Here is a 20,629-nt window from a genome sequence, read left to right on the forward strand (position 1 = left end):
AGTACCTTCTAACTTACTAAAAATTATAGTCTAAACATGATATAATGATCAAAATTTTTTCTCATAAAGGAACTTGATCTTAAGCATCAGGTCTTATTTTCTACCAAGAAGCTTCATCACTACTGTCCAGTAGAATTTTCTAGATAAATGTGTCAGCATGCAGTCTAAAATGATAGCCACATGTGTATTTTGAGCACTTTGAATATGGTTAATGCGACTAAAAAACTCAAATTTTAATTTTATTTAATTAAATTTTAAATAGTTCTATGTGACTTCTGGCTATCATATCAGACACTTGAGATCTAGATAAAATAAATGGTCAAATTTTAGAAGTTAAATTTAATCTTTTTTCAGCTCTAATAAAAATAATAACAAAGCAACATGCTTTTTAAATAGTTAAGTATTGTTAAAAGTAGAATATTAAGGAATAACATAACTGTCTGGAGTTCAAATGTTTTTTCTTGACAAGCATGATAGTGTGACCAGAAAAGAACAAAGCAGAATATAATCACCTTCAGAGAAATATAAGTATTTCATGTTTAATTACCTTGCAGTTTCCTGGCGAAGAGCATTAAGAAATGTGTCTGGATGGAAGAGTTCTGATAGGTCCAGCGTATCAGAAAAAAGGGTCTGACTTTCAGCTTTATCTACCCAGTTCTAGAGAAGGGGAACATTTATTATAAATATATACATACGTTTAAAACAACAGCATTATTATGTATAAGTCATTTTCTATGAGAATTGTCTCCAAACACTCTAAAAAGATCCCTAGGGAAAAATAGATTTCCACTTTGCTTGCAAAGCATAACACAATGTTGGGGAAAATGAAGCTTTTTAACTCTGACACCCTCTGCTGATACTCACCCTTCTTTTCCCACACCAGCTGCACCCTGGCCTGATAAACTGCCTCACCACATCCAATAACTTACTCTATGGCCGGCAGAGGCCACCCAAATACGCAGTAACATAAACCTGTGGCCTTCAAGTAACTGCCTTTGTTGTTGTCAGCTCACTTGCTTTTCCTGCCATAGGCCATATATAAAGCTCTCACAGCCCAGGCTCAGGGCTCAGACTTTGGAGCGCTGAACTCTTCTGGGCCCACTAGCATGATAGAGCTTGGTTCCCTCCATTTCTCCAAATGTTGCTTGGCTTTTTTGCCTCTGTAAACCAAAAATTGCTGTAGCAATAGTAATTTCAAATAAGATCTATATTCATCATAAATAAGCTTCCTGATTAAAAAAAACCAACCCCAAATAAAAAGTCTAAATATGGAAGCTAGTTCTGTGTACAGAATTTCAGCTTGGGCCATCATTTCTAATGATGACTTATTTCATAGTGTGTTGCAGGAGAGACTGAGCACCCTGGTGTAACTCAAGGGTCCTCGGGATCCTCATGCAGGGGCAATACAAACCAAATCAGGGATCCAGGTCTGGATCTGCCACCTTACTGAATTAAATTATTAGTGAAAGGTAACGTCCAAGAAGAAATAATTCTTTGTCAACAGGTGACTTAAAGTGGTCATCGTGTATTCATCTACCATTTTATAAATCAATCTAAACTCTATTTGAAGTAATAAATATCTACATAAGGTGTGCTTAACAAATATTTTAAAAATTGTCTCTTGGAACAAAAATGTCTTTTGCAATGCTTAAATAGTTTTCGTGTATTACCTGATTTTGTGCTTACTACAACCCTGTTAGTATCCATTTTGCAAATGTGAAAATGGAATTCAGTGACATTAAAGGTCTTGCCTAAGGTCACATAGATGCTGGAATCTGGGAATAAACTCTGGTAGCCATAAGTGATTTGTTTCTATTTCCTGCAGGTGCTAATGTGCTGTCTTAGTCACTTTCTGAGACACAATACCTGGCACCCACAACTTAAGGAAGACAGGTTTATTTTAGCTCACACTTTCAGTCTACGGTCAGCTGGTCCCAAGGCTGAAAGGACGTGGTGATGGCTGAAGAGTCTGAGGGAAGGATAGCGGCTTGCTCATATCACTGCAGCCAGGAAGCAGAAAGTAAAGAGAAGAGGCAGAGAGGGAACTAACTGTACCCTTTTGCAGGTCAAGTCCCTGTGACTAACCAGGCCTCACCTCCCAACAATGCACTCAACTTCTGACATGATTAGTGGACAGAGTCCCATGATCAAAATCCCTGCTACTGAGCTCACGAGAGGTTTGAGTGATATTTCTGACCTAAATCATACTGTATACCATGACAGACATATGGTTTCTAAACAGCTTGCTACTTCAGCTGGTACTGAGATGGTAAGTACCACCATAATGCCAGCTGTTAAAAACGTAAGATAATTCTCATTTATTATTTTGCATGATTTATAAACAGTCAAGGAAAAATTATGTTTACTTATTACTTTTATAGAAAAGATGTGCTTGTTGTATGTACAGTAACAGCCTAATATTTATCTAAGCATTCACATTTCTCTGCCAAGATCAGGAGTAATTAAAATCTTTTGAAGCCACTGTATTTGCATTAATTTCTAAATGCCCTTAACTAGTACTCAAATCCTTTAGCAAATTTTCTCATATCCTGCTTCCCAATGGGTGATTGATTTTCCATGTAAAAAAGATTTTAAGAGATCTCATTACATATATTTTTCTCAATATCTTTTACAATAACATTTCATGAAGTATTCTCAAATAAATTACACAGAGCTAATTTTTCACTTGCTTTGCTACCAAATAATTTCTTTCCTTAGTTGAACAGTAAAAAAATTATTTACACCATCTTTTTAAGTAATATTTGTTATTTTACAAGTTTATTAAAATAATCATTTAATATCCACATATTTCCAATTATAATACTATTTCTTTAATGTCTTAAAATTAAATTTGAACTCAAATATCCCTAAAACAGTCCTTGCTAGAGCCTGATGTACGTATGTTCAAATTAATTAAAAGTTAGATTGTGTTAGATAATCACATTTTTACTTCATTAAACTTGAGATTAATATAACTAGTAAAGGAGACAAAGTTCACTTGGTAAAATTTTTACTGGTTCATAGGAAAAAAATAACATTATTCTTCTAAGCTTAAAAGGTAGATTAACGTAAAGATATTTTTTGATAAGAAAAAGTTTAACATTATTTTAGTATATATAAATGTTTAAGCAATAAACTTCATAGTGGAAAAAACACTTTTATACTTAAAACAATATTTATACTCATAAGTATGGAAACAAATAGTACTATCTTTAATAAGAGATGTGCATACGCAAATCAGTTGCAGTAAATAAAGTTGTAGACACATTAGTTGACATTTTTCAGTAAATGTTTCTTCTTCTGGTGAGAGGTTATGCTCTTTTGAAAGGATTAACAGAGACAGAACATAAGGTCTCTATCTCACATATGACTGATCTTTTACATTGATGAGTCTGATAAAAATGTAATTATGAAAATAAGTGAGTAAATACCTAACAGAATGGAAAGGATGCATGGACAGGGCAATTTCTTGTATGCTACACCAATCACAACCTTAGAATAGGTAGCATTCTAAACTGGAAAGAATCATGGAGATATCTAGTATAGTTTCCTTACTAATATATAAATATAAATGACTTTCCCATGTGACAGGGATAATCTTAAAATAGTACAGCATTGCATTTAATGCAGATTATAAAGAAGGATTTATGAATTCAAATTATATTACTTTACAGTCACTCAAGGGAGTGAAAAATTACACATGAAATAAATAGTTTCATGAGAATTCCACTTCTTTATGGATTATTATTTCCATAATTTTAAAGGAAAATTGTTATTTCTTCAAGAATATTATGTCTAATTAATTTATTCAGTTGTAATATAATCAAAAAATTTAAAAGGTTAAGAGCTCAGAAAATATATGCATCTCTGTCTTCTTAAAATTATACACGGTCTCCAATGCTTTTACTTAATGTAAATTAAGATTCTGAAGGATATAAAAGTAAGGTTATAAGCAGTGATATAAGTTAAATGTAGAATTAAATCTAAATGATTATTGTAAAACAATTAAAGGCACAAAACAACCTTGAAAAATTCAAGGGCCAAAAGCATAAAATTAGAAATAAAATAATTGGGATAAACTTAAATATACTGGTTATATCCAAAGGGGTACAAAAACTGTCCCACTGTCATATACATTTATGAAATATGTATGCAGACACAAAGAAAAACTTGTGTTTCACTCTTATAATCATAATCAAGTAAAACTTAGCAGGTGATTAGAAAGTTTTTAAAAATATTCAATACATGATACTCAGGGAAAACGGTTAACTGCTATAGAAAAAATTTCAATTTTCAATTCACATTCTGACAACAGTGCTACTTAAAATTCAGAACAGAATATTATTTCATGGACTAATGGAGATTAAAAACACTTAGATAAAGAAAAAAACATTATGTAACTGATTAAAGTATGATGAACTTTACCAAGGAAAAGATTTACATTAGATTAAGTAAAAGTCATTAAATAGGTTAAAAATATACTAACCACAAATATGAAAATGAGTTAGTAACACAATGGCAAATTATTTACACATTTATAAAGACATACCATCACCAATACTTATGTAAAATTCAGACTTTAGCTCATCAGAATAGTAGGAGAAATGATAAATATTAAATGCCAGTAAGTGTGCAACAGGCATAAAATTTTTGTAGACATATATATCAGTTAAAATTTCAATAAAATGATTTTATAAAATATCTCAAAATGATTAAAAACATTAAAAACCTTTTATTCAGTAGTTCCTTTTCTTAGAATTTAAATTAAATCAGAGATTATCTATAACATGCTCATTTAACATTACTTCTAAGAAATTAGATTCATAAGTATAATAGAAATTAGTTGATTGTATCAGTACAATAAAGAAACTCAACAGCCAATAAAACTCAATTTGAAGAATATTTAATAACAATGGAAATATTCATAATCTAATATGCTTGCAAGAATGTGAAATGTATATACACATATTTAGATGAAATGTTATTTTAATAACAGAAAAAATGTCAGAAGAAAACATCAAAATGTATCATTTCAATAGGCCTGGCCTATAGACTGTTAATGATTATCTTACATGCAATAATAATTATGTAACTTGAAATGCATTAATAAACTGATAACATTCTAGTTTGTTTTAATGTGCTGTGTTCCTTATAAAATGTTTAATGTAAAAAACAAGTAATTTAGACAATCATTCTTTCTGTGTCATCTTTTATAAGCCTTCATCTTTTTTTCCCAATTTATTAGGGATTTGAAAATATACTCATCAAGAACCAAGATACAATTTATCCAGAATAAAAATAAGTATGGCCATTCTTTTGACAGGCATTAAAAATACAAGTTATTAGCATGTTAATAGGTTTATGTATAAGAAGTTTATCAAATCACTGGCTCAATAGCTGGTAATAAACTGCAGTTCATTAATAAGACAGATTACCAAGAATTATACTAGAATTAAAACCCCAGAATATTTTAGGAAAATTAAGACTTTCTTGTTAAAGTTTGTTATACCAGCTTCAAGGAATAGATATACTACTAGGTATTACCATTTTTTGAGTATGATTTATCCTAAATCCGATACCTCCTTATCATTATAATGATGTGCCACTAAGTTCACCAGTTACATTACTCTCCATAGCAGAAAGCCAAAGAAATTAAGTGTTCTCTTTTAAGTGTAGTCAGTGTGTTTTGAGAATAAAATGTAAAAATCAGAATTTGATGCAATGAGATTGAATCGGACTTAGCTTTCTCCAGCTCTAATCATTTTTAACTGTAGGAACCTTAATGTTTTCATGCCCCTTGTTCTCCATATGAAGGTTGCCTTGCCTACAAACTCTAGAGAACTTTAATAATGTAATGAATTGACTTTAATTTTTTCTGAATCTCTCAAATTTTAATATATATTGTGTTTTGACTTCAAGATAGTTAATTTTCAAATCTTTGGGCTATTTTTTTTGACCTATGAGTTAAGTGAGTATTTAATTTCCAAATACTTGAGGATTTTCCTTAAATCTTTCTGGCACTGATTTTTAACAACTTTCTATTGTGGACTGAGAACATAATTTACATAGTTTGAATCCTATTAGATTTGTTGATACTTGTTTAATAGTCCAGAACATGATCTATATTTGTAAATGTTTTATGTGCAATTGCAAAGGATATATATGCTAATATTGAAAACTGCTCTGAAGGTATCATGTTAACAATGTTGGTCAAGTCATAATCTTACTGATTTTCTATTTTTTTAATTACTGAGAGACAAGTATTGAAATCAGTAATTTTAATTTTAGATTTATCTATTTGTTCTGTAATTCTCAGTTGAGTATTGGTATAAAAATAATACCTAGGGGGCTGGGGATTTAGCTCAGTGGCATAAGCACCTGCCTTGCAAGCAGGCAGTTGTGAGTTCAATCCCTGGTACCGATAAAAACAAAAAAGACAAAAAAAAAAAAAAAAAAAAACCTAATAAAATGAGTATCAAGAAACACTTGGATTTTAAAACATTTTCAATTATTAATAAGCACTGAAAGAAATCTTATTTTGAAATTGGGTAAAAGTTTAGTAATGTTAAGTTCTTCTGATGATATCATCCATTTATCATTATAAACAATGGTTGTTATCTCTGGTCATCTGCCTGACAATAAAATATTTAAGACAATTCTTTGGGCTGCTACTAGGACAAAGTATTACTTGCCATTGCTTTACTTTTAACAAATTTCTATCTTAACATTTAAAATGCACTGCCATGATGCCTTATAGCTATCATGGGTGGTCTTGTTTTATCCAAATTGATAATACTTCACTTTTCATTGGTGACTTTGAAAATACACATTAATTTATAAAAATGGTACTTAACAATTTACTATTATTGAATGGAAAATTTTCATATGTTATAGTGAAGCAATTCAGGGTCTTGAGCTGAGCCAAATGAATTCAGCATGTGAAATTATAGCTTTAGGAGCTGGGGATTAGCTCAGCGGCATAAATGCCTGCCTTGTAAGCAGGCAGTCATGAGTTCGATCCCTGGTACCGATAAAAAAGGAAAAAGACCAAAAAAAAAAAAAAGAAAAAGAAAAAGAAATTATAGCTTTAATTTGTTTTTACATGAGATTTTACAATGCTTTTTAAATGAAGAGATGAAGATCAGAGTACTGATTTCTTACCTAAAATATTCCTTTTTATATTCTCGGTAATATTTTTAATTAAATAATGTTCCAAACATATGTGATGATAATGATCACAAATAACTTATAAAATTAAATACGAAATTTTCTCCACACTGACTTGTGAACAGAACACAATTTTACTGAATGGTATTTAGCAAATGGTAGAAAAATATATACATATATGAACAACCATTCATTCCATTGGAAAGCACTACAAATATAATAAGCAAGCTACCTCCTTTGTTTACTATTACCCTTAAATTTAATATCCCAAATTTTCTACAGAAATTTTATTTTATTTCAGATTTAAGCAGCATTGACACAGTAAGCACAGATTCTATCTCCTTACATGTGAAGGACATTTCCGAAGGGTTTTTAAATTCTAAAAGTGACTTGTTGCTTGTTAACCATCCTTTATAATTGTACTTCTAGTATATGAAAAGACTAAGATTTTTCAGTATTTATTAGGAAATTGGAAATGTTTTAAAATCCAAGTGTTTCTTGATACTCATTTTATTAGGTATTATTTTTATACCAATACTCAAACCTTGAATTAATAAAAATCTTTACCTAAATTAATCATATCAACCAGAAATAAAATATTATTAATAAACCTAGGTACTTATGAAATTTGAAGGATTTCTCATTGCCTAAAAAACTCAACTATAATAAATCTCTTAAGAACAAAGTCTGGACATGCGATCTGGAAATAAACACAGAGTCTCTGGGACAAGGTAACTTATTATCCTTTATCTTACACAGCAGGCTGAAAATACTCAAGCCATGCAAAGAATCTTAAGAAGAATTTAGCCTCTAGAATGATTTCCAATGGACCAATTTTTTAGCTTGTTTAAATGTATTATCTTAATATACACAGTCTTAATCTGATTGGAAACTGAGTATACCTTGTTTTTTTAAAATACTACTATTTTCTTATTTTTAAAATTTCTATTTTCTTAATTTTAAAAATTGTACTATTTTCTTATTTTAATACACTTAACTAATGAAAAGGTAGAGAGTCTATTCTAGTGTGTAGAATTTTTAAATTTAAATAAAACTCAAAACTATAAATGTATGTTTCTAGGCTTGATGGCTAATACAAAGCATTACTATATTATTTCAGTAAACTTTATGATTCTCTTCTACCATCTTACACAGAAAAGACTGGAAAATAAAATTTCATTACTTATGTTTTTATTGATCATCTCCTCGGACCTTTCCAATGACAAGTAAGTTACATTGCATGGACTGAATCCAGATAGGCTGCATGCAGAATCTGAGCCACTTTAAAAGATTATTACAAATGGCTTTTGGTATAGTATTTAATTATAATATGTTAAGCCAGGGATTTCTACTATCTACCCATTTTATAGCTCCCTTCTTAATTACTGTTTATAATTTATAATTTATTTCATGAGTAGCTTACACTTCTAATGAAAGCTAATTCTTCAATAAGTACACTAGGATTCATCTCCTCTTGCCTTCCCCAAAACTTTACTCTTGAAATTATTTTTCCCTTTATCATCAATATTTTTATTTTCATTGGACACAGACATGGTAAAACAATCACTCCTTGGCCCCTCTTTCCAGTATTTACTGCACTATTTATCTGTGCTACTTTTTGTTCTACTCTTTCACTTGTAAGGCTAAACTTTCATCCTTCAGAACTTCTCAAATCAACTCCTCAACATCACCAGTGTCATTCATGTTGCCACTCAATGATCTCTGTCTAATCTCCCTACAGAATCTGACATACTGGAGTTTACCACAGGGCCAAAAATTGACAAGTGCTATAGTTTTGCAAGCCATCTTGATAATGCTGATGTCTGCCAATTTTGTATTCCTTATTCCAACTTCTTTCTTGTCAATTATTTCTTTGACAGTTCTTTAGGTATGTCTAAATCAGAATTTTCAAGCTGGAGATGTAGTCCAGTGCTAGACTTCTTGCCTAGCATCCACAAGACTCTCAGTGCAATCAGCAGGGACACTGCACCATACACACACATACACACCTTAATATACAAGACCACTTCCCTCATGCCTAAGAAATATACTCCATTACTAGTATCCTGCAACCAATCGTTCAGGTCAAAGCTTTGAAATCATGTCTGGTAACTCCCTTGTATTCCATAACCAAATCCATGTCTACTATAAAAATCTTACCACTTTTCTACCTCACAGCCACTGCACTACGTATAAAATCTTCACAACCCCACTGGTACTACTGCAGAGATCTCCTGGTCATCCTGCTTGCATTCTTCTCTGCATTCCAGTGCTGGTGAACTTACGGCACATGTGCCTCAGCAGCTGTATCACTGAAGCTCTAAAAGGTTTGTCTAGCCCCTGACCCACTGAGTAATCAATCCTACAGTCTCCTGCTCTCAAGCAAGTATCGACTAACTTCTGAACTCAGACTGGATTAACAGCCTGTAGCAAGCCCACATGAATCCGTATGTCACAGTTCCTGGCTATGCATCTCACCTAATTTTCAGTAAGACTTTCTTTGCTTTAGCCAAACCTGGCCTCCCTATTACACTTCATTTTAAAATTCTATGCATGTTTGCAATTCATAATAGTGATGTTCCTTTGGGGGAACTGGTACATTCACATAATGTATCTTTATCATTTTCTACCCTCTTACCACTCCCCCACACACAGCTTTATGCTCACCCCCCCATCTCCGGAAAGTCTAGCTTATTGCTTCCTACCATCTCTCCTCTATTTTATTTATATTTTAGGTTTCTCATCTAAGAGAAACCATGTGATATTTAACTTTGTTGTCTCACTTGGCATTATGGTGTTAAGTTCTATCTATTTTGCTGCAAGTGATTCCTATTCTACTGTAAACACATACTTCATTTTCTTTGTCTGCTGACAGGCATCTAAGCTGTTTCCAGAGTCTAGTTATTGTGAACTGGACTTCTATAAACATGGGTATACATGTACTACTATAATATGGTGGCTTTAATTTTGGGAGACTATACATAAGAGAGCTATAGCTGGATCAAATGGCATTTCTATTTTTAGTTTTTTAAGAAATTTCTATATTGATTTATATAGTGGCTATACTGGATTTCTCTTAAATTCCTTGAAAAAGAAAACTTATTTTTAATAGGGTTTTGCATTTACTGGACCCTCTGCCTAGATTTTCCCCCCACAGTTCCCCCTCATAGTTCACTCTCTCACACTTTAAATATTACCTCCTAAGAGGCATTCCTTGATCGCTCTTACTAAAGGGTTACTTCTAGCATGTTTAGTTCCAGTTCTGTTAATCTGCATCAATTCTTTTTATAGCACACCTTGGTATTTGAAATGAAGTTTAGTTCAGTTTCAAAATTTGACCATGATTTGTTATTTGCCTTTACCTTCTGATGATAGTAAACTCAATAAGGTATTACATTTAGATTTACTTCAAATATTATTCATTACCATATCTAAACAAGCATTTTAAAAGGCACCCAAAGAGAATATCACCCTTTATATGAAATTATCTTACTCTGAACTATAAATACGTATTACTTTAAGAGTAAAACCTAAAAACTATTGTGAAAATTTTATTTCAAAAAGAATTTATGGTAAAATAATAGATAAACGTTGATAATATTAAGAGTATAATATATCGGAGTAAATGTAAGAAATAATGTTAGATACATTTTAGTTAAGTTTTAGTAATATTCTAACAAAAGTAGATTATATATATAATTAATTAGAATATGTAGTCTGTAATATATAGTCTAATATTTAGTCTGCAATACATATAACTATACATAGAAATCCAGACCATTGTAGAATAATTTGATATACTGACATTTTTAATACTAAACAATATTTATAAAAATTAAATTAATTTTAAGTTATTTAATTCTATTTATGAAAACTTCACACATTCTTCAAGAGGTCTTATTTAGGCATACTTCCCATTTCATAAGCATAAAATAACAACAGAAAATCAACTTTGCCATATCATAATTTTCAAGGAATTTAAAAGAGTATATTATCACTTATAAAAGTATTTGTGCTGAGTGTGGTGTGCACCTGTATTCCAGCACTTGGGAAGGTAAGGCATGAAGATTGCCATGAGTTTGAGGCCAGCCTACGTCACATAATAAGTTCAAGACTGTAGCCTAGATTATACAGTCTCAAAACCTAAATAAAAATCAAAATCAAAAAACTGAAAAAAATTGATAAAAAATAAAATGAGTAAATATGTGATACAATTAATTTTCAAAACTATACACATTAAAAGACTATCTAGAAAATTTCTTTTTGAGGTTTTAAATCTGTAAAGGTTCAAAACTTGGCAAAATCAGTGATATGGGTTGTTAGTAACTTTCAGGAGATGATGTTAAAGTTCTGAGACTTGCTAAAGTCACAGATTTTATATTCAAGATTCCTTGGAGAAAAGGTTATTGAAAAATATTTTCCTAAATTATGTGTACTATATGTAAAATGTTCCTAGTTTTGGTGTTTTTCAAAAGACTACTCAATGGCCTACTTCAATAGTATGTACCACAGTGAGATATACACGTACAGCTAAAAATTCTTTCAATGTGTGATAATGTGTAAATTAACACAGTGAAACCAAAAAAAATGCTTTCTTTTCTGGTGAAGATACTTCTAGTTGTAAACAGGTGACTCCAAACAGGCATGAAAATTGATATGAGTTTGAGGCCAGCCTAGGCCACATAGTGAGTTCAAGACTACAGCCTGGATTATACAGTCTCAAAAACCTAAACAAAAAATCAAAATCAAAACCTGTAAGGTGCATTACAGAATAGAAAATGAGCAAAATTATCATTGACAAAAAAAAAAAGTGGTGGAAGTACAGGAATCACACACAATGTTTTGTTCACAACCTTCCACTGTGTGTTCAGAAATGCCAGATTTATTTGTCAGAATATACTTACAAACAGCAAAGCGTCAACCACTTCTGTTGTTCGTTACCAAAAGTAATACTACATAACACACAACACATTTTTCAACTGTTCTGTTATATACTACTGAACAGTATTCAAAGAATATGTAAAAAAAGCCTACAAATGGCAAAAAAAAAAAAAGGCTACAAAACAACAAAAATCTAGAAATGTATTCTGCAAATAGGAATATACTAACACAGACAATATTACTAACAATTACTGGCTACTTGTCTGGGAGATTGTTAGATTCTGCTAATTCTTCAAAAAACTAAACTTGCCCTAAGAGTTTAAAGTATTTCTGTTATACGGATCCTCTTATTATGCTGTCACAAGAAGCTGTAAAAATTGACATGTATATGAGGAAGGCTGCAAATACAGACAGAAATTCTGTAAAGATTTTGTTACCTTGAAAACTAATTATGTCATGTTGATATACTGTCAGATTTGTAAACCAACATGAATTTTTGGAAAAGCAGCACAGTGTTTTGTAGAACTGCTTCTATAAAACTATCACTAAACTACTGTTTAGTATTCCAGCCATGCGAGACAGTTAACCCTAGGAAGAATTTATTAGTTGAAAGTGATGCGGAATTAATGTATAAAATTTAATTCTTAAAATTTTGTAATAATTACAGCCATAGCAATACTTAAGTTACATGTCTAAAATTTTATGCATTAAAACATAAGTTCATTCTAGGATGATGGTAATCTAAAAGTCTGGCTGTGTATTAAACTTAGATTTCAGGATTTTATCCAAAATTTATCTTTTATGTAATTCTATTATTAACATATTATCTATATCCTTCACTAAAATATAGTGAAATTTTTGTTACTAGTAATTTCATATTAACCCCACTACTAGGTATACAGACACACACACACACACACATACACACACACACACACAAATGTAGACGCTTAGATAAGATACCCAGAAGGTTTTTCTTCTAAGTATAATATAAAGATAAGAAACTGAAAGAGAAAATCAATCCAAAACCACAATAAATATTGTGTAAGGGTAGGAAATTACTCAGAGAGGAAAAGTAACTGGCATATGGGGAAGGAGGAAAGAACAAAGAGAAAAGGAAACACACACACGCACACACACACATACACACACAGGATAGCTAAGACTATACTACTAATTCCATTAGTTCTTAGAAAAGAACAGTTAATACTCATATGATTAGATCAATTTTTCAAATCTGTATCTGGTAATCTAAGCACCTCTTTTGAAGGTAACAATATGCAATATTACAAGCATTGTTAACTTCCTATCATCTTGTTTTGAGAACCTATCCTGTTACTGTTTTGGGTTTGTTGTTATTTGACTCTTTTGCTTTTTTTTATTCTTTTCAGTATCTATTTTTCTCTTACATAAATAATTTTTTTAAAGAAGAATGCCAGACATTTTAGAGCCACACATAGACTTTTAAAATTTGTTTTTATAAGTCTTTCTCATAATTAGTACTTATAATTTTAAGGAGCACTTAATACTGCTTGTACTATAAAGACTAGAAGACTTAGGAAAATGAAGAATTTTCTATTCCAGGAATACAAAGACCTATAAAACTTTCCAAAGTAAAACAAAAAGGATAACATTACTCTCAAGGAATCCAATTTTAGCAATCAGGGAGACAAAAAATCAGTAAAGTAGATACAAAAGAAAAAAGCCTAAGTGTAAACTAAGCTAGAAAGCGTAAAAGTATAAAATAGCTTCAAAGGGTAAGGTGGAAGGAGAGAGTCTTTTTAAATGCTACTAATGAGTTACATATGATTTAAATATCTGATATGCTATTATAAAAAAGGCACTTCAATGTACCTTCTCTTTTTTACTATTTAATCTATTGTTTAGTTTTGGGGTTTATTTTTATCATCTTTAAAATATCAATAATAATGTCTAGCTCATAGGTTATATCACTAAATTCCATGTAAATTACATAAATGTCTAATATGAGAGTTGGTCTCAGTTCTTATATATATTCTTTCTACCTTTGGTTAGATCTTTTGAAAAGTTGAATACGTGTTTTAAATACTTGTTAAATACTTGGCTGGAATAAAGACGTGTGAAGCTGAAATTTAGGCAACTAGCACATTTTATACTTAAAAATGACAGGAGCTATTTAGATGAATGTAGGAGTAATGAGACATTTCTAGATCTAGCAATTTCAGTCAGATTCCTGTAAACAGTCAGGGTTAGTTAAGAGACAGAAGAACTAGTGAAAAATCAATCTTCTTGAAGTGGCCAATACACATAACCTGCTATTTAGAAAGCTAAATGCTATGGTTTGTTTAAGTGTTCCCCCCAAAGCCTCATGCAGTCATGGAGGTGGCTGGGTCTAGTGTTTGTGAATGGTTCATTGTCCGGTGCTGGGATTGGGGTGTGAGTGCTGCATCTGCCCAGGGGCAGGGAGCCAGCATACAATTCAAGGGAAGAAAGGAGGCATGCTTTCCCCCTATTGCCCTTTTGCTCTTCTCACTTGCAGTCACCATGAAGGACTGCCACACCACCTTGGAGCTAGCTGATTATGGGCTGAAACCTCCAAAACTTTAAATGAAATAAAACTTTCCTTGTTTCACTTTGGGTGTTGGATGTTTTGTCTCAGCAACTAGAGAAAGGTAACCAAGACACTAAAGAAGCTAAATGTAGCTAAGGCAACAAGAACCTTGATGACATGCTACAGATCAACTCTGTGCCTGAATATTAATTTGTAGCAAAAGAAAGGAAGCAGCATCTGAGGATAAGAATCTCAGAAATACACCACGGAGGGAGGTAGAGGCCAACACGTATGCTGGGAAAAACTCTGTTTCCCAGCATTGTGAGGTGACGGGGTGGAAAGAAGCCAATGTAACATTGGTATCTGCTAACACATGTGGCACTTTAGCACTGTAATACATAGTGCCCAACTTAGGCCTAATTCAGACTTAATACAGTCCAATAGAAGAGAACCAATTTGGGACTGGACACAGGCAATAAACACTAAGTGATTCTAATTTGTGGTATTTAGTTACTTGCTTGTACATTTCTAATTATTTCTAATATGTATGCCTATAATACAACAGTCATGCACTATAGTTACTAAATATTTTCTACTTACCTGTAGAGCAAGGGTACGAGTAACCAGGCCTCTAAGGTATTGTAAGGGATCTTCTGGGCCTTCCCACTTGTTCTGCCATGTGAGAGGACACTGTAATTTTAAAAGGGCCAAGATTAAGTTTATACATATTACATAAATATTTTTATATTAGTATAACAGGAAAAAAGTTTGGCATAATTCACATTTCCATATCATGATTTCATTAAGATATACATTTGTTTTTCTTTAATTTCATTTCAAGTCAATAATAAAAATAATGAACTGTTTTACTTGAAAGCATTTTTTTAAAAGTAAAAATTCTTGAAATAAAAAAACTAATGAATTCAACATGCATAGAAGTTAAGGGCTGGGGATATATATAGTTCAGCAGGACAAGCACCTGCCTGGCAACTGCAAGGTCCCGAGTTTGATTTCAGGTACCAAAACAACAACAACAAAAAAAGTCAATCATATTTTCTCAAAACAATATTTAGTGTATAACGAAATCAAATGTCACAGGTCTAAAAATGTAAGATAAAAAAATCACTGGTCCCACAAGAATTTATTTGAATAATAAAGCTGTATTAATAGAACATTTACCCTGAAGCTATAATGAAATATATAGTATGAAGGAAAAGTAAAAAGCAAAAACACTGATTGAAAAATAGCTGTCTTGTACAACTTATGAATATTGACCTATTAGCTGGCATTCTACATTGCTGCATACTTCTTTACTTCACAGGCATTCTGTAAGTTCATAATTATTACAGTATAATTATCACTTTTTTTGGTAAGGGTTATCTGCATTTTCCAAATATAAATGTTATAAGTTTCTTAATGTCTTATTTTTCTGAATATTAACTTGATACCCTAAATAATCTCTGATTATGTTGTCATGAAATTACTTATGCTAGAATATATCAGTGATTTATAGAAAATGGGAATATGTATAGTGTATACCATAGATATATATATCTTTATTTTATATATACACACACACACACACACACAGGGCCTTAGAAAACATCTAATTTAGTTACTTCATAGAAACAAAATAAACCTTAAAAATGTGGTAGATAAAAGCCAGAATTATGCTTTAAACCAAAAACTGTTATCATAAAACATCCCAAATTCTTTGACACTGAGATGCGGTCCATCTTCACTCCTTAAATACTGGCCCAATGACTATTTGGGGCAATAGAATTTAATGCAGGTGAGGCAGAGCCAGTTTCCAGCTCAAGACTGTGAAGAGATTGATCTCTTTTCTGTGGAGATGTCCTTCTTGTTGGAACCTAGCCCCCTTTTGTGGAGCCCTTCCTATCTTTGGAGAGGCCCACGTGGCAATAAACAGAGGCTCCAAACTGTCAGCCTCCTGACTTACTAGCCACGTGGGGGGGCTGTGTGGATGAAATAAGCTTTCATGCCAAGACCTACTCAGACATCACGCTTGGAAGATAAAAATGTTTAAAAGTTGATATTCTCTGTTTTTTTTTTAATCAAGAAATAAACAACTGATACACAGTACCAGGTGTTTATATTCACCATAGTATACTTTTCCTGTTATGTCTCCTTTTCATAGTGCTTACCACATATGATAAATAATTAAGCAATTTCTAAGATGTTTCCAGTGATCTCTGCTACACTGTATTCATGTTTCTGTGAAATCCATTCACCTTAAATGTGAATTGCTCATTGTGACATTTTCATAACAAAAGAATATAGCAAAAGTAATGACGTCACTTCTGAGATTAGGTCGCAAGAACCCTGTCCTGTTCTTTATTTCTTACTTCCTTTGATCACTTTCAGATGACTCATGGGAAGGCTCATGTGACAAGGAAGTGATATATTTATTCAAGAATTAGCAGATATGTGAACTGGCAATGGCCATCTCATCAATGACCTTAGAATAACATTGCCTTTGACATAATTTATATTTCTATAAAAATTTTCATAGTGTGCCAATTGAAATTCAACAATTGTGTACTGGAGATTAAAATTACAAGATGGGGAAAGCACATAGTAAAGTTAAGTCAATTTTAGAGGTCTTTAAAAACTAAGTAATAAAGAACTTGAACCCAGGTCTAACCTTACAGTATGTACCCTCTTTTCACCATCCATGCTTTCCATCAGATATGTCACAGAAGGGAGCAGGTGTTAGTTTCATTTTCTATTCTCGCTTCAGCATTAATTATCTAGCGTATTGGCTTTCCCCATTGCTGGGAAACAATATCCTACACTCAAAATTTAATGGTGATATTTTCTGTTTGCTATTGTTTTGCAGTATTGGGAATGGAAGATAGGGCCTTTACACTAACACCCAACCATTTAAAAAAATTTTTTTAAAACAGGGTCTTGTTAAATTGTCCTGGATAAGTTTAAACTTGTGATTCTTCTGCCTGGCTGGGATTACAGGTATGTGCTACTGCTCTGCCTATGAGAACTTTAACATGGCTTATAGTCTGAGGGATTCAGCCTATAGCAGGCTGCAACGTCATGGTAGATGGGCACAACAGAGCAAAGTGTTTACATTATGGTAGTTGGGAAACAGCAGGGAAGTGCACCAGAAAGGGGCCAGGGACGAGCTATAGACCAAAGTCACACCTTTATGACCTACACAGACACACCTAGAAGTGTGTTTTACCAGTCCCCTTGGAGGCTCCCAAGCCAATCAAGTTGACAATCTATCTTAACCACTGCATCAAGCAGACATCTATTAACTAGAACCTACTGGTCAATCATTTGTTACTTGCTGGTGATACTAAGTCATAATATAGTCCTTGTCGATAAAAACTTATGCTAGATAGAAAAGCAGACAATAAATGAGAGTTACAGATAAAATAAGTTCCCTAATAGTGACAAACACTATAAACAAACATGAAGTTATGCCAATTAAAAGGACAAGAATAAGAAAAGCCTCCTCAAGGAGGTAACTTCTTAAAATGAGTCTCATATTCCAAAGTCAGATTAAAAAAAAAAGGCTACAGTAGAAAGAAAATTAGTTTGATGTATTAAGGACCAGACCATGAAGTTATAGAGTATTTATACTAAGATTTAACTTTTTATTGGTTACAAAGCATCATTTTGGGGGGGTACATTTTAGAATTACAGAGTGTTAACATTCCCCATAGGGAACTTGATCTACGTGATACATGTCAGTTCTTTTCTCCTCACTTCCTTCCCCTCCCTTCAGCCCCTTTTCCCCTCTTTTATTTACAAAGGCTCTGTTTCCAATTTTTTCTTCTCTTTGTTCCTATCCTCCTCCTCCCCTCTCCTCTCCCCTGTTCTACTCCCCATTAGTACACTGCTTTCCATTTCCCAGTATGTATTATACATTTTTGTCCTTATTTACACTTATTGTTCTATGTTCTGGCCACAGAATTGGTTCCAGAATTGATGAAACAAATTCTATAAGCAGGATGATGGAAAGAATTAAATTCATGAAATAAGGTAGCACTGTATTTTTCTTTAAAAAGGAAAGGAAAGAAATTGTGGCTGTTACCACAAGTGTGAACCCTGAAAAGATTATGCGTAGTGAAATAAACCAGTTATGAAAGAAAAGTGCTGTGTAGTTCCACTTAAATGATATACGTTAGAGTGAAATTCACACAGAGACAAGTAGAATGGCTGTTGTCAGGGATTGGGAAGAGTAAAGAAGTGGCTTAATGGGTATATTTTTAGTTTTAAATGATGAACAGAGTTCTGGAGATTCCTCCACTGCAATGCCAATGTATAGATCAGAGTAAAATGGGATTATGTTTATAGTCCTGAAACAAGCAAAAACTGCCAACCATATAAAGGAACAAAAAAGACCTGCCCAATTAAAAAACTGAGGAAATTTATTACCATCAGACCAGCCTTGGTTAAAATGACTAAAAGAAATCCTATGCTAGTAGCAAAACAACAATAACTATCAAGTTTAGATATTTTAAAAATCCAAATTATATCATGTATTATCACTGACTATAAAAGGTTAAAATCAGAAGTTAATCAAAGGACCTATATAGTTAGTATACGAACACATAGATGGACATTAAATATCATTCTCTTGAATGACCAACAGATAAATAAAGAAAACAAAAGAGAAATTTAAATGTTACTTAAAATGAAAATTAAAACTGCCAATTTTTATATACACAAGTGCATAACTCACATAAAAGAAAAAAGGATTAATACTACTGTATTAGCTTTTCTTTTGTATACAACACTCACAGCTCAGAGAACCAAAAGTTGGATTTGGTTCACATTTTAAGGAGGTGCAGTCCTAATTAGCTGGCTCCAAAGCAGGAACATCAGGGTAGAAGGCCAAGCTGAAGCAAAGCTGCTCAGTTCACAGTAGTCAAGAAGCAAAACATGAGACGAATGTCAGAGAGAAAGGGGCAAGGGACCACAAACAGACTTCAAGGCCATGCCTGTACGGCCACTGAGACACACCCAGAAGTGCACTCCACCAATTCTCTGAGCAGATCGCAAAGCCATTCAAGTTGCACTCTACCTTAAGCCATCACTCTTAAACAGAAAAAAAAAAATAATAAAAACCTATCAAATCACAAAGATCAAGGAAGAAAAAAACTACCAAATCACAAAGATTAAGGAAGAAAAAAAGTATAAAATATCCACAAAAATAACAACAAAAGGATTTTTAATAATCAATAATCTTAACTGTAAACAGACTACTCCATTCAAAGATTCAATATGGATGAATAGGTTAACATGTTCCCACTGGTTTGAATCCCTGGTGGCACATGTATGACCACATACATGGGCATTGTGTATTCTAGTGGTACAAATTAATCTAATAACTTTTATCATATTTTTTTTACTAATTAATAAAAAGCTGCCCAATGGGACAGTCATGCATTTACTGCCTGTGGTTCAAGCCACCCAGTAGTGAGACATACAATTAACAGCCCGATTGAAAACATGTTTAAAACAAATAAGCTCCAATGATTATGCTCTCTACAAGAAACATATTTATTGGTTAAAACAAAAACACAAATAGACATAGCAAATAGATGAAGGTGGTATATATGCAAATAGAAACAAAAAGTACAGTATACTGGTACTGGATAAAATAATGTAAGTCAAAAACTATAAAAAGACTTAAGATCACTGTATAGCGATAAAAGAATCAATTCAACAAGTAGAAAAATGTTTTTAAATATATATACACCCATGCTGGAGCACTCAGTTACATAAAACTATTAAATTTAAAGGAAGAGAGACGTTTCTATATTGTAATAGTTCAGGACTTCAACATGGTATATCTTAAGACACACATTCTTACTAGCACATGGAATACTCACTAAGATAGGCCATAGGGTTGCTCACAAAACAAGTCTCAACAACTTTTAAAAAATAAACATTATAGGTAAAACTCTTGAAGATATAGGCATAGACAAGGACTTTCTGAAGAGAACCCCAATTGCATGAGATACATTAAGAATCAACAAATGGGATTATATAATTAAAAAG

General features: G+C 32.3%; 1 protein-coding gene across 3 annotated transcripts in view; it reads right to left on the reverse strand.

Moving 5' to 3' along the window:
• The window catches only part of Dync2h1 (dynein cytoplasmic 2 heavy chain 1), a 280,807-nt gene that overhangs the window by 17,246 nt on the left and 242,932 nt on the right, over positions 1-20,629 (reverse strand). For all 3 annotated transcript variants that reach the window (XM_063256154.1, XM_063256153.1, XM_063256152.1), the window contains 2 exons: positions 15,179-15,268; positions 548-657 (listed from right to left, as the gene is read on the reverse strand). In XM_063256154.1, coding sequence (XP_063112224.1) covers positions 548-657; positions 15,179-15,268 — 200 coding nt within the window. The remainder of the gene's footprint in view (positions 1-547; positions 658-15,178; positions 15,269-20,629) is intronic.

The sequence above is a fragment of the Cavia porcellus genome, unplaced genomic scaffold, assembly GCF_034190915.1.
Source record: "Cavia porcellus strain 051 isolate PalLab524CR breed Dunkin Hartley unplaced genomic scaffold, mCavPor4.1 scaffold_9, whole genome shotgun sequence".
Lineage (NCBI taxonomy): Eukaryota > Metazoa > Chordata > Mammalia > Rodentia > Caviidae > Cavia > Cavia porcellus.